Genomic DNA, 14,001 nt, shown 5'->3' on the forward strand with positions numbered 1-14,001 from the left:
TGACTCCTCTTTTTCCTCCAGTCCCTTCATAGGGACCCAGCTGTTGAGCTGTAAAGGGCACAGGGTTTTGGAAGAGCAAAGCCCTCAGCTGGCTTCTCGGTCCAAATGGTCAGTGGAGCCAGAGGTCTGGGGAGGGCTTGTCTTTTTCCCACTCCTTCCAGACCCAGCGACTGGGACAGGCCAAGCCTGCAAGGTTTGAGACCATGCACAACCTTCCAAACCTGGGCTCAGCTCTACAACAGACCATTCTGGCCATGTAGCATTATTTTGCAACATGAAGCTGATTGCCTGCATTGCTATGAGAGGACTTTGCTTTGGGCTGTGATGTCAGGATATCATGTGGCTTCCAGGACAGGATCGCTAGTTTTGGACAACAGTGCTGACACACAGGGGACAGGTCCCACAGGAGTCACAGCAACCCATCTGCCAGCCACTGCTGGCCTGTCCTCTGCTGCTCTGAGGTCCCGGCTGCTTCTGGAAGTCACCTGAAAAGTGACACCACAGGTAGAGCTGACTTTGTGTGGGCTGCTGGAGCACAGGTGAGAGCAATCAGGAGATGCATTTTTAAGCTGTAAAAGGAGAGACTGGAGGATGGAGAAGCTTCATCAGGAATGGTCCTGAATCTAAGTTTCCAGCAGAAAGGGACAGCCTTAAATTTCATCTCCATCATCACAGGGATGGTGTGGTGACAGAAGACCATTTGCCAGCCAAACTAACTAGCAATGGTCCTTCTAGGTCTTCAAATTAGTTTTGAGGGCAGAGGTTACCCTGGGAAGAGGGGCACTTGCTGTCGTAGCAAAATACCTAGTTTGGGTAAACAGCCTTCTGGCACACCAATGAAGCCCAGCACGGAGGGCCTGGTTTCAGAGCAGGATCAGAGAGGCTAGTGTGTATCCTCAGTCTTTAGCACCTTGCCGATGAGCAGGGAGCAGCGAGTGAGCCCTCATCCCGAGTGCAGTCTACCAGCCAACACTCAGCTCAAAAGGGTGTATGAGCTCTGGAGAGTGAGTTTGCTTTTTTATTGCCCCCTTTCCAACAAATGGAGGTGAGACAGCCTGGCTAGGTGGCCAGGAAGGTAGAGGAGGAGAAGACCAAGTGCAGGCAAGTTCATTCCCAGCAGGTTGCTTCTGTTGGGCACCTTCAGCATTACCATTCCCACCTCTTATTCCCCTGCTCAGCCTGGGAGCACTTGCAGCATAACCGGCTCACGGGGGCACAGAGACACTGGGTGCTCCAGGAGAAGCTTTCATGGCCCACCATGGGCAGCTGGCAGATGCCAAGACATCCCTGAATGGTTCTCATTTATTTCTATCTTGCTGTAAAAGTGAGGCAAGAACCTGGAAACCTGCCACGGGTGAGAAGATGAGAAGGGAACGGTCCTGTCTGCTCAGAGCAGGGCTGTAAGTCAAGCCATGTGATGTGGTTCATTGTTGGAAGAGTTGGGTCCCTATTTGGAGAAACCTGCTCGGCTGACCATCCCCATGAAAGCAGGCAGGTCCCAGGCAGCCACCCCTGCTGTTCCTACCCAAAGCTCCATAGGTGGGCAGCAGGTAGCTGGTGCTGCTTTCACAGCCCTTCCTTCAGCACTGGGATGGTGCTAGCCTAGGCTCAAAACTCACCCTCCCAAGGAGATTTCTCACTTACTAAAAGCATTTGTGGGACCAAAAATCCCCTTCGATCCCTGCTCTGTGGTCTGTGGGAAGTCTTCTGGTCCCAGCAGCTACAATACCTTCACTGCCCTGTGTAGTGTCACATCTTGTCCCATTGTAAACTAATGAAATCACTGCCCCATGTCACATCCTGTCCCGTCCTAAATTAATGAGCTCACTGCCCCATGTTGCATCCTGTTACTGTATGTCCAGACTCGATGCGATCACTGCTTTGTGTTGCATTCTGTTGCGTCTGAAATTTCTGCAGTTTACTGCCCCGTCTCATGTCCTTGGGTAGCAGAGGCTGTCAGCCCCCCCTACAGACAGCCCAACTCCAGCAGCTCTGTTTCTCATGAGGTTCCTTCCAAAATAACACAGCTCACTCTGCCCATCAGGACATCTGTTGTTTTTGTGAAGGATGGGTGAGAACTAACATAGGACCTAGCGAGGAAGTGGAGAGCTGCACCGGCAGAGAGGGAAACTTGGTGATGATGCTGGTGGGAACCAGTTAGGCTGTGAAAGGAGCAATGAGAGGGGATGGATATCAGCAGTTTTTACACTGCAGCCCACCCGCGTACCCTAATGGGTCACTCCGTGGATTTGTCTGAGAGATTTGCACTGTGTGTGCTGCTTTTCCCTCTGCAGAGCTGGTGCCTTGTTAAATATGCTGGTAAAAGACTTTGTCATTTGTTACTGCAGCTTCTGATTCCTGCACACTGGTGTTTCCTGTCACCTGCTGTGATTTATCCCCTGGGAGCTGGAGGTGGAGAAAGAGCATGAGGCTAGCGTGCACATCCCTCTGTCTCCTGGCTATATGAAAGATGGAGACAGGGAGCAGAGCACAGGAAAGTCCAGAAGCAGTAGTAGATTGTAAGCAGAAATGTGGCTATGGGGTCATGCAACCCGAAAGCCTTGAAACCTGGTGGTAGCAGTCAAGGCTGGAGATAAACATGTGCATGTGTAAGGTCTTCTCTTTGGAGGAAACTTGTCCTGATTTAAGGCACTGGAGCTCAGGACATCTTCCCACACAGTGTGTCTGCCTTGCAAGTTCGAGTAGCAATAGCCATGCTGGCTTTAAAACAGCCATCTTAGTACTGGTCTTGGCCCAAAGCTAACTGAGCATCTCCACACTAGTCAGCAGCATGGGCAGATGCTCCCAGAACAGCTCCAGAGTCTGCAAATGTCAGTATGGCATTCACACTGGGTGCAGGGCTGTACAGGTGGTGGAGCTGCCTTAGCTTTTCAGCATCCCACTACTGTTCCTGTGAGCTTGCTGGCCTCGTCACACAGCCACCAGAGTGGTCGGTGACTCCCTTTTGGACTAGGCAGATCCTTGGGATGAGCAACATCAGGGATTGTGGCAGGTCAGGAGAGAAAGGTGCCAGCAGGAACGCGGGGAGGGAGCCAGCAAGACACCACCAGCATGGCAGCTAGCAGAACTTCCCCACAGGAGCACCAGGTTGCCCCCTCACGCCTTTCATTTGCCCCTCCACGAGGACCACAAAGGGTGGCTCAGGAGCTGCTGCCTCTTACGTGCCGCTCTCTGCCTTTCTCACTCTGTGTCTCTTCCTGTTCCATCTCTTCTCCTTGTTTTTCCAGAAAAGAAAGTCCAGTTCCAGCGTTCAGTTAATGGTGAGTGTCCTTCGTCTTCCTCAATGCCGATATTGCTGGGCCTCTCCACATGTTCCAGCTTCCCCTGTTTTTGGAAGTTACCTCGGGGTAGGGAAGAAGGGACAGCGGGGTTGGAGGGAACATCCTCAAAGCCGTATCACCCACAAACCCCATTAACAGGGTTGGTGCAGGCACTTGCTGGCCACCTGATGGGAAGCCAGCCCTGGTTCTTGCTGATGGGTTCTCATGCCGTTTCTCCCAGTTCTCCTGACTCAGGTCTGCAGGCTGCATCGGTCCAAGGAGCCTTGGAGAAACATCTTCCATGCCTCTGCGGGGACTGTATGGTCATGGGACACCTTGCCAACCTACATCGGGGTATTATGGGTAATACAAAAGCAAGGCTCTGCTGGGAAGAGCTAGCAGAGCCATTGCTCTAGCTCCGCTAGCAGAGTCGCCTTGATGGGGCTCCTGGAGAGAGATGGGGGGTCAGTACCCCCCTTCACCCCCAAATCTGTGTAGTTGCTCAGCTGTTTCTTGAAAGAGCTGTTGTCTCAGCCTTCGGTGGTCCATGTGGGTCTTGGAAGCACTCTGTTTTATTGTACATTTCTCTCCCTACCCTGCGGTCAGTGTGGTCTCTCTCACTCCTACACCAGTCCCCTCTTTCTCATCCCAGCTCCTCCTCGCTGTTTAATTTGTACATCTCTCTCTCTCTTTATCGTACAGTCAACATGGTGTCTTCCACCCCTGCACAGCCCCTCTCCCTGCCCCTCCTGCACCACTCCTAGGAACCCACCAAACCCCCCTGGACCTGCCCCCATCTCTGTCCCCACAGGCATCGGTAGGGAAGGCAGCACCGTTCCTACGAGACCCTCCACAGCCCAGCTCTTGTGCCCTTGGCTACAAGGGGTGGAGGTCAGGGAGGGCTCTGCCAGCGCTGCCCCAGAGCTGTGGTTGAGGACGGGTTGGACCTGCTGGCGTTTTCCTTGGTTTCTGTCCATTGGCACAAGTCGAGCGCTGTGGGGTCGTACTCGGGGGGCTGTTGAACACACAAGCTCCATCTGGCGCGGGGAGAAGACCCCTCTCACCGCCCCGTCTCTCCTTTCTGTTCTTTGCTCAGGAATCGTCAGAGAGCACCAACACCACCATCGAGGACGAAGACACCAAAGGTACTGGCAAGGGCACCTAGGAGGATGGGCAAACTGTTTTGGAGGGGTGCCCGGGAGCCACCCCTGAAAAGATGTTGGCTGCAGTGAAAGCAACCACCATTGTGCTCCCTTGGGACCCTTCAGAAGTTGTTTTAACTCCTTGGGTGTTTTCACTGCTGGGTCACTGCCATGAGGAGCTGGGGCATTGCTGGTGAGGGTGGGGGGCTGCCAAAACCGGGGATGTTCCCTGAAAGCAGGCATGGAAATGGCAGAAATCTGCAGTGATAGCAGCCCAGCCACTGGCTCCTGCAAAATAAATGGCCCTTTGGATAAAAGCCTCCAGGGGAAATCCCTGCCTCCCTCCCTCCCGCCTGCCACAGCCAGCTTTCTAAGAATAACCCAGGGAATAGTTTATTGGTGCTAATTTGTAAAGTCTCTCAACGAAGCAATCTCAGCACAAAGCAAGATGGTCTTTGGCCTGACGTGAGAGTTAATGGGACACTTGTCCTCCCAGAGAAGGGCTCCCGGAGACGGGGGCGGAGGTGGGTGGTGCTGGGGAAGTGACAGGGGTCCCTCTCCTCCTTTCTGAACGACTCTCGGGAACATGCTCCCTTTCAGGCATGACGCCGATTTGCATTTGAAGCAGAGCTTCGTTAATAAGGCCAGGATTACTTCTGGTATCTCCTCCCGCATCCCTGGGAGCAAAACCGGCTCTCGCAGCCTGATCCCTTCCCAGCTGAGCTGGCAGCACCCCGGCTCCCCAGCAGCAGCTGCACAGCACTGTGCCCTTCGCAGGGTCCCTCCTTGTGTCACCCGGGGTGCATGGCCACATCACCCAGCTGCCTGTCCCCCCAGCTGAGACCCTCTCCTCCCATCTCAGAGGGAGGTGAGAGCATCCTTGGTCCAGCCTGTCCTGGCTGGCCCGTGCTCTGAGTTCACAGGGTAGAAAGTTCTGGCTTGGCACGGCTTTGCAGCCTAGACCAGCCTGTGCCACCTTTCTGGACTGAGGGCAGTTTACCACTCAGTGATTTAACTCTTTTGCTATTTAGGAAAACACAGGACTTTTCAGTTTTGCCCTGACTTTGGAGGTCTTTCCTCTATGGGGATGAAGAGCCCTTTCCCACATCTCTCTCCCAAGTCCCTCTCCTGCTTTTCCCCTGGACAGTTTCCAGTGGGCCCCAATGTCCCACTGTCTGTTTCTAATGAGAAAAAATTACCTCACCGATATTGCAGCACCAGCACTTTTGTTTTGTTTTCTCCTTTTATTTTTCTCATTAAACCAACAGTACGGAAGCAAGAAATCATTAAAGTCACAGAGCAGCTGATCGAAGCAATAAGCAATGGCGACTTTGAGTCCTACACGTGAGTGAGCCCAGTGTGGGTTTCGGCTGGGGTGTGGGCTCAGCCCCCCGAAGTGGGTGCTCTCACTGTGACAACACAACCTGGGAGGTTTTATTGCTGCCCAGGGCTGGGTGACCAGGTTGACATGGTGGTGGGGCATGTAGACCAAACAAGTGAAGGAGGAGACACCATTTGCTGGTGCTTCTCTCACACTCAGCTGACCACATCTCTCTGGTCTCATTGTCATGGATGAGCCCATTTCCTGGTTTGCAGAAAGGTGAATAACTGTAAATGTGATTTATGGTGGAAGAAGGAACATTCCATCCATGGTATCAATTATATCCAGATTGCTGCAGGCTGCTTGGAAGCGTAACTGCTTTCTACTCGCTGAGCTGATGCTCCTCAGAGAATGTTTCTTCTGTGTCCAAAGCCTATTTAATTAGTGATTTCTGAGCGAGTGCAGGTCTTCATCCCTGCCTCAGAGAATCTTGGCAGGGATATTTTGATACAGAGCAGAGAATGAGTTTTTTTCCTGCTGTTTTTCTTTGTTACAAAGAAGATGGCAGTGGTTTTGGAGGTTTGATTTGAGATGGTGGCCGATGGAAAATTCACCCTGCCTCACTGGGCTCCTGGCTGCCATTGGTGGGCTAGAGGTGAGGTGGTGTGGGCTTCATGCGGAGTGCAGGGATGAGGTCAGACTTCCGCTTGAATTGCTCACTGGTGCAGAGGCTCCTTGGTCTCAGGCTGAGGGGGAGTCATCTTGAGCATGAACTGTTTGGGTTTTGCCAGCTCATGCAGTGAAACAAACTCTCCCTTTTCTCTCCCCTTCTTACCTCCCCAGGAAGATGTGTGACCCTGGGATGACTGCCTTCGAGCCTGAGGCTCTGGGCAACCTCGTGGAAGGCCTGGATTTCCACCGATTCTACTTCGAAAACCGTAAGCAGCCCCCTTGCCTCCCAAGGGACTCTTTCCATCTCCCACAGGCCCAGCTGTGCCTTGACCTCCATCAGTTTGCTGGAGAGAGTAGGGTAAATGTGGCTTTGGGAGCATCTCTGGCTGATCTGGAAGATCCCAGCAGGGGGTGAATCAAGCCTGTTAGGTCAGCTGAGGCTGGGCTGTACGCAGAGAAGTTGTTTGGGTAGCTGCTTTCTAGATGAACCCATCCTGAACACACCCATGCAGCATTTATTCAGCCCCTCCAACCAGAGAGTTTAACCCAAGCATCTCCCCTTCCTGACCTGGGCAAGAGCCACCCAAACTCCTTCCCCTGCCTCAAGCTGCCTGTACTTGTCCCCTCTCCAGTGTGGTCTCGGAACAGCAAGCCTGTGCACACAACAATCCTGAACCCCCACATTCACCTGATGGGAGACGAGTCCGCCTGCATCGCCTACATCCGCATCACGCAGTACGTGGATGCGGGAGGGATCCCCCGCACCGCCCAATCCGAGGAGACCCGCATCTGGCACCGCCGGGATGGCAAATGGCAAATTGTCCACTTTCACAGATCCGGTGCACCCTCGGTCCTACCGCAGTAAGCCCTGTGAGGCTCTGGGGATGAGGCAAGGGGGACACAGAGGGGATGGTATGGGCTTCTTGCATAGTCGAGGCTGCAAAGTGGGTGGGATCCTGCCCTGAGGATCTGCAGTGGGGAGGAGATGGCGGTGGGGAGAGGGATGCTCTGCCAAAGGGACGGTCAAAGCAAACTCCCTCTCTGTCCGGTTTGTGTTCTGCAGCTGAAGCGCAATCCTGCCCGTGTGGGATTTGTCACTGACTGACTACCAAGAGGAAACCTCCTCCGACATCTTCACCTACGGGACTTTGGCTGTTGGCTCTGCTGCTTGGTTCCCGCTGGAATAACCCCTTGCTTCTCACCGCACACACGCGACGGCCCTGCCAGCACTGCACAAGCATCCCATTGAAACCCCCACCCCGCTGGGGCCGTAGCGCTGGGCCCCCTTCCTCTGCATGAACCAAGAAAAGAGAAACCATGAACCTAAACCTGAGTATCTGGCCGACAAGATATCGTGTGCTGGGGTAAAAGCCTCCTTGCTCAGCTGTATGGTGTTGGTGGGACCCGCCACCACCCCACACATCTCCTGAACTGGTTTGGATCCATCCACCTCCATCCCCACTTCTGCTGGGAGCCCCCCGAGGAAGAGGAGGGAAGGGGGGTAGTTTTGAGCCTCTCTGTGCCACAACCTCCCTGTGCACCGGTGGATTTTGCTTTGCTGCTATCGAGGTCCTTGTCTGCTGCCATGGCTCCTGCCTGCTCCTGACCTGAGCTCCCACTTCCCAGCAGCCTTGGCCAGGGAACTGTGGTTTAAACCCTTTGCAAATTCCATATTCCATGTGCCCCCGGGTGAGGAGGGCAGTGTTTGAATGGGTGAGTAAAGGCTATCTGTTTATTTTCCCTTCCCAGGAGTGTAAGCAAGCTCCTTCCCAGGAGAGAGAGTAGGTTGGCACCCTGGCTCCAAGAGGCTGTCGTGCTGAGGGGGATGCTCTCCCTCCTTCCTCCCTTCTCCCCTCGGAGCATGGACCAGTGGAACTGGGAGAAGAAAGGAGGCAAAAGACAACTGCATTCCGGCACCGCATCAGCACAGCCAGGAGCTGGGGCTCTCCCAGACATGCCATGGCGGTAGCATTGCTCCTTCACCCTCCTCCCCACCCTCCACCCAGTCTGGATCCTTCACCCCAGCACCCAGCCCTGCCGAGCACCCACCCTTGCCCCTCACATGCAGCACCTGGTGCTCCTCCCGTTCCCCACTTCCAGCCTGGGATGGGGGTGGCTGAGCTTGCCACTGGTTCGGGCCTCAAATCTCCATCACCCACACGACTCCTTCCAGCGACAACAAGGAATGCAAGCTTTATAAAGTAACAAAACTCTGCAGAATCTGATTGTGCTTCAAAGAAAACAAACAAGCCTTTAGCTGTCTTCTACTTTGAGCGCATGCCTTTTTATAGGGAAAAAAACCCCAACAACCTACCGTGTATTTCGTAACTTGATTTTGAGTATTTGCTGAAATGGATCTTTATGTAATAACTAGAAACATTCAATTGGGGCAGGGTGGGGGGATTTGCAGGGGTTGCTGTTTTTTGTTGCGTTTACATTTTGGAGAGGGGTTGTGCTGCTGTGATGCTTCTACAGGGCTCCCGTGGCTGCCAGCCCCCACCCCACGCCATGGCGGCTTGTCCCGTCCTGTCCCGTCCCACAGCACTGGGCAGGTGAAGGCACCCATGTCCCAGAGACACCCCCTCCCGGGACACCCCCTCCCGGGGCACCTTCCCACACCCCACGGGTCTTCCGGCAGGACAAACCCAGGCAGTGGCTCTTGGGAAGCCACCAGGATGTGGCTTTCAGGACAGAAGACATGGCCAGGAAGGGGAATTTTGGTCTCACCTCTTTGCCGTCGGGTAGAGGTCTGAGGGTGGGTATTTGTCCGGCAATTCTTCCATTTCTTGTTACCTTTTTTCCAACTGGAACCTCTTTGCTCGTTGATGGGAGGCTCCTGCAGCGCTGCTGCCCTGGGGGACTTTCTAGCTGCACTCTCTTCATCTGCATGGCGTTTAACTTTCTAGATGGTGTGTGTGTTGAAAAACAAAGAAATGAACAAAAAAGCGCTTGTTTTGGACATAAAAAAAAAAAAAAAAAGAGAAAAAAAAAAAAAGGAAATGTTTCGTCCATGTAAATTCTGAGCGTGTATTTTGCCTTTTCTGTGGTTTTGAATGCTTTGCTCTCTGTGGAGGCAGGGACAGCTGCTGTGCAAAACACAGCCGCATCTTTGCAGACTGCAAAAATATTTTCCCACTGGATGGAGAGGAAGAAATCCAAACTACTGGGCCATGAACAGGCCCTGAAAGATGTTTTGGTGGGTCCCGCTGTGCTGGCGGTGTGACAGTTACTGGTGATGTGAATAAGAGATGCCTTTTTGGTGGCAAATCACACAGATCCTCCACGTGTGCAAATGCGCGTTCTCATGCCCTCGGTGGACCTGTGCTGTTTGACCGTGGAGCTGTGTTGTCTTGCAAGAGATGGCCCCAAAGCAGGGAAATCCATGCAGGGAGAGGATTAGCTCTTAAGGTAGAGTTTGGGTGTTTTTACAGATCTGTTTTTCTTCCTGTAGTCATGTAGTGCTGAAGTTTTTTTTCGTTTTTAAAGGAAGGACTCAGCTCTTTCACAGTTCTCTCTCTCCCTCTCCAGAGCTGGCTCTGAGGCCAGCCATGGCGAATGTCTCATCCATCTTCTGATGCCCAGGCTTTCCAGGTATCAGGAATATTTTGGGGGATTGGTGTGAGATGGATGAGGAGGAGGAGGTCACAGCAGGGCTCTGCACGGGGGCTGTAGAGCATGTACCATTTCAGCCTGGTTTTGGAGCTGCTGGTAGCTGTGGACCTCGGGTGGGCTGTGAGGGTGAAGCTGCTCCAGCAGCTGCTACTGGAGAAAGGACTGGGACACAGGGTGCAGTGGGGTTTGTTGGGGATGGCAGATGAGTTGCTGGGGTAAATACAATCTCCTTTCACTGAGAGCCCACTTTGGACAGTCACTGCTAGGGAGGAACATGTAGGTTTGCAGGCAGGCTTTGAGGTGTCTTCTTGGAGGTGATTTTTCCTCGCTGAGGTTTCTCTATGGTCATCTCTCCAGGGACAGGTTCATCTGGAGGTAGCTGGATGTCCTTGCGACACCTAAAATGCTCCTGATCCTTTCCAAGAGCAGCAGAGTCTGGGGTTTCAACTCCTTCTAGTCTTCCAGTCAAGCTGAAGCCTGACCAAGGAAGACCAAACTTCCCAACCTGCCCATGCTGGCAGCATTAAGCACCTGCACTTTAGGGTTCTGTTCTGCCTGATTTATTTTCCTCACTTCACCCTGCTTCTCCAGAGCAGATTCCTGTATCCCCAGAACATCTTTGAGCAAGTACTGATGTACCACCACCCTCTCTTTCAGTAGTCATGGTGAACAGCTCCTGTCTTGATCTTCCTTCACATTTCCTGATTTCTCCTAAACTTGCAGGAAAACTAAAAAATAATCATCAACAGTCAGTATCCTTCTTTGGGTCACAGAGCTAGGGATGCTGCTGTTATGTCTGTACTTTTAAGCAGTTGGCACCATCCCTGGCATGTGCTAACTGACATCGCCCCAACATTCCTGCCATTGTTCTGGGCAAGACAAGGTGCAGGGTGTGTTCCCGATAAGCAATATGGACAAGGCCACCTTGTTGGGAGGGAGTTTACCACCATGGACCTCCTGTCCCTATTGGCCTCAAGGCTGGAGATCAGGCTGCAGCACATTTCATTTCCTAGTACAGACAGAATCCGACTCGTCTGGTTGCCTGACCACCCCGGTCAAACCAAAATCAGAAGTCCTCCAAACTGGTCATCTCTTCCACCTCTCACAGACCGCAGGGGATATCTGAGTGTAAGCACTTGCTGTGGTGGTCTCAGGCTCCCAGCTCCATGGCTGAGCTTGGGAATCACCTGTTTTCCCTCCCTGGGTCCAGCTGCAACATCATCATTTCTCAGGTCTTGCTGTGGCATCTGCTCTGGAAGAAGAGGCCACTCCTGGGCCTCTACTCTTTGCTGGAGGAGCAGATGCTCTGCCCCTCACCCTGGCCAGGCACAGCTGGGAGAGGTGTATTTCCCCCGCCAAATAATTGCCCAACCCCTGTCTGACCCCAAACCTGCCTCCCCTCCTGTTGCCCTCCACGAGTTGATGCCCCCATGGAACCCCAGAGGTTGGAGTAGGCAGCAGCAGCCATCTGCTCCCAATTTGAGCTCCTGGTCTGCTCTGCAGCCCATGGCAGGATAGCTGGGGAGGTGCCATGTTTGAGAGGGCAACCACATAGCCCTGTGGACCAAGAGGTGTCTGTCAGCGGAAGATCACATAACCATCTCCTCTGTTCATCCCAGAAACCAAGGTAACCCTCCTTCTGCACTGCAGGACACATCTCATGGTGTGCATCCCTCTCTGGATGCAACAATCAGTAGAGATCTCACCGTTAGCCATTTCTGAAGATGCAGGTCCCAGCCCATCCGTAGCAGACAGGAAAACCCAGACGTGAACAGGCTGTGGAAATATCAGAGGGGCTGGTGGCCCCTCTGCCATCTGTCCCCCACCAGCTCCCTGCGCCTTGGCTGAATGTCCTTCCACCTGCAGGTCAATAGGGAGTGTGAGAGAGGGCGGTGAAGGGGGCTGTATTGAGCAGCTCCTTCCTTCTTTGGGTTGTTGCCCCTTTTATCTAACTGTTGCACAATTTTAGGGCTTTTGTAATATTTTTTGGACAAGCAGGGAAAATACGTTAACAGTGGTTTAAGAAAAAAATATCTCTCTCTCTTATATATTATATATATAAAAAATATATATATATACTTACAGGAAGTCTCTATGGAAATATTTATTTAAGACGATTGCAAAAAAAAATATTATTAAGAGTATACCAGGCTTTGTCAAGTAACAAAAAAAACAGGCCCTGGGGATGGATATCTGCCCATCCCCTCGTGTCTGTCAGTCCGTACGGTTGCAGCTGAAGCCTTTCTCTTATCTTTTTTGTAAGTGCACTCAAACTGTTGAGCAGTGTGACCGTGTTGGATTCAGTGGGAGCTTGATGCGGGGGGGAGGGAGTGGTTTAGTTTCCTTTTGTGTGGGTTTTCTTTTATTTTCTTCCTTTTTTTTTTGTTCTGTTTTGGCTTTGTTTCTGGTTTTGTTTTTGTTTTTTGGAACCTGTGGCTGTGAACAGAATGATCACTGCTCAACTCGGATGCTCTATTTGGGGAGGGCAGTGGGGGGTCCGGGAGTGGGGTGGGTGCGGGAGGGAGGGCGAGTGTCAGTTTTATTATTGGTGTTCAAGTGCAATAAATAGCTACCAACTTCTGAGCATGGAAACGGATGATTCTCCGTCACTGCAGTGACTCAGACTGTCTGCCACTGCCTTGTCCCTCCATCCCTGAGCTCTTGTCCTTGAAAGCATCGGGGCTGGGATGGAGACTTGAGCAGCAGGTGCTGCTACCCCGGGCACTGCATGTCCCTGGTCACCAACATCCCTGGGGCTTCAGGGGAGCCTGGGGCTTCATGTCACCCCCAGACCTGGCTCAGCCCAACCCAGCCCTTTCCCCATGGAGGGGGGTCTGGGTGCTGCAGGTGTCTGGGACACCCCATGAGCTGCTTGGGGCTGGCTGGGAGGTGGGGACCGAGCTCTCACCCATTGGGCAACAAGAGAAGGTTTGTGGGAGCAGATGTTGCCGGCTGCGGAGTACAGACCCCCCAGCAGAGCTCGGGACAGCTTTGGGGGTGTCCCAGGAGCAGCTGCCGGGCATTGCCCGTGCAGGCAGGTGGTACCCGGGGGGCGGCTGGCGACGGTCCCTGTCCCTGCCCAGCACACCCGGACCCCGCCGCGGTGCCGCTTCTCGCCGGGGGTGTCCCCCCCATCCCCGACCTGCCATGTGCTGCGGCCCCAGCAGGTGTCAGCACCAGACCGCTCCTGCCACTGCTGTCACCCCTGTCCTCAGCTCGCAACAGAGACCCAGGCACCCCTCCCGTCACTGTCCCTGTCCCCCCGCCACCCATCCCGGGGCTGCCGGAAGGTCTCGCCAAAATCCAGGGAGAACGTCCAGGGCTCCCCAGGATAGCATCGGGACATGCCAGGAGGGCAAAGTGACAGGAGTGGGAGGGGTTGCCATCCTTTGAGAACATGGGAAGGATGGCATTGGACCTCAGGCCACCTTGCGGTGTGGGATACAGATGCACTGCTGGCCCCGGGAGCAGGACATGCTGCCAGGAGCAAGTCCCACACCTCCTTGTGCAGAGCCACACATGGCCCAGGGGACATGTGCTCTGGCTGTGCCACTGCCCTGGCACTTTTTGCCCTGGGTTTCCACTTGCTGCTGTCAGCTTTGGTCCCCAACACATCCCCCAGTGCAGCCTCTGCTCCATCCTTCCCATCGCTCCGTACTCAACACAGACTGATGGCAGCTGCCAAGGGAGAGGATCCCGCGATTACTGGGGGGACTGGGGGAATATGGCAGGACCACACACAGGTGGTAAACAAGGTCAGACATGTACAGAGACCAGAGCAGCTTTCTCAGCCCAAGAATGCCTGAGCCCATCACCTGCTCCATCACACCATGCAAACCCCTTTGTGTGCCCCCCCAGGGCCAGCCCAGCCCGGGCTCCCCAGCCAGCACCCACAGCAATGGCTGGGCAACACCATGACCTCCTGAGCCCTCCTGCTCAGTAAATAGTGTCAAGGTTAGAGCGAGGGATTCAT

General features: G+C 53.7%; 1 protein-coding gene across 4 annotated transcripts in view; it reads left to right on the top strand.

Moving 5' to 3' along the window:
- The window catches only part of CAMK2A (calcium/calmodulin dependent protein kinase II alpha), a 32,943-nt gene extending 23,510 nt beyond the window's left edge, over positions 1–9,433 (top strand). The window contains exons 14-19 of one of the 4 annotated variants that reach the window (XM_005503395.4): positions 3,249–3,281; positions 4,378–4,426; positions 5,692–5,767; positions 6,588–6,682; positions 7,049–7,286; positions 7,480–9,433. In XM_005503395.4, the coding sequence (XP_005503452.1) occupies positions 3,249–3,281; positions 4,378–4,426; positions 5,692–5,767; positions 6,588–6,682; positions 7,049–7,281 (486 nt within the window). In that variant the 3' untranslated portion in view covers positions 7,282–7,286; positions 7,480–9,433. The remainder of the gene's footprint in view (positions 1–3,248; positions 3,282–4,377; positions 4,427–5,691; positions 5,768–6,587; positions 6,683–7,048; positions 7,287–7,479) is intronic. The other 3 variants (XM_013367361.3, XM_005503396.4, XM_021289005.2) reach the window with 3 other exon arrangements.
- The last annotated feature ends 4,568 nt before the right edge of the window (positions 9,434–14,001 follow it).

Source organism: Columba livia, chromosome 14 (genome assembly GCF_036013475.1).
Source record: "Columba livia isolate bColLiv1 breed racing homer chromosome 14, bColLiv1.pat.W.v2, whole genome shotgun sequence".
Classification (NCBI taxonomy): domain Eukaryota; kingdom Metazoa; phylum Chordata; class Aves; order Columbiformes; family Columbidae; genus Columba; species Columba livia.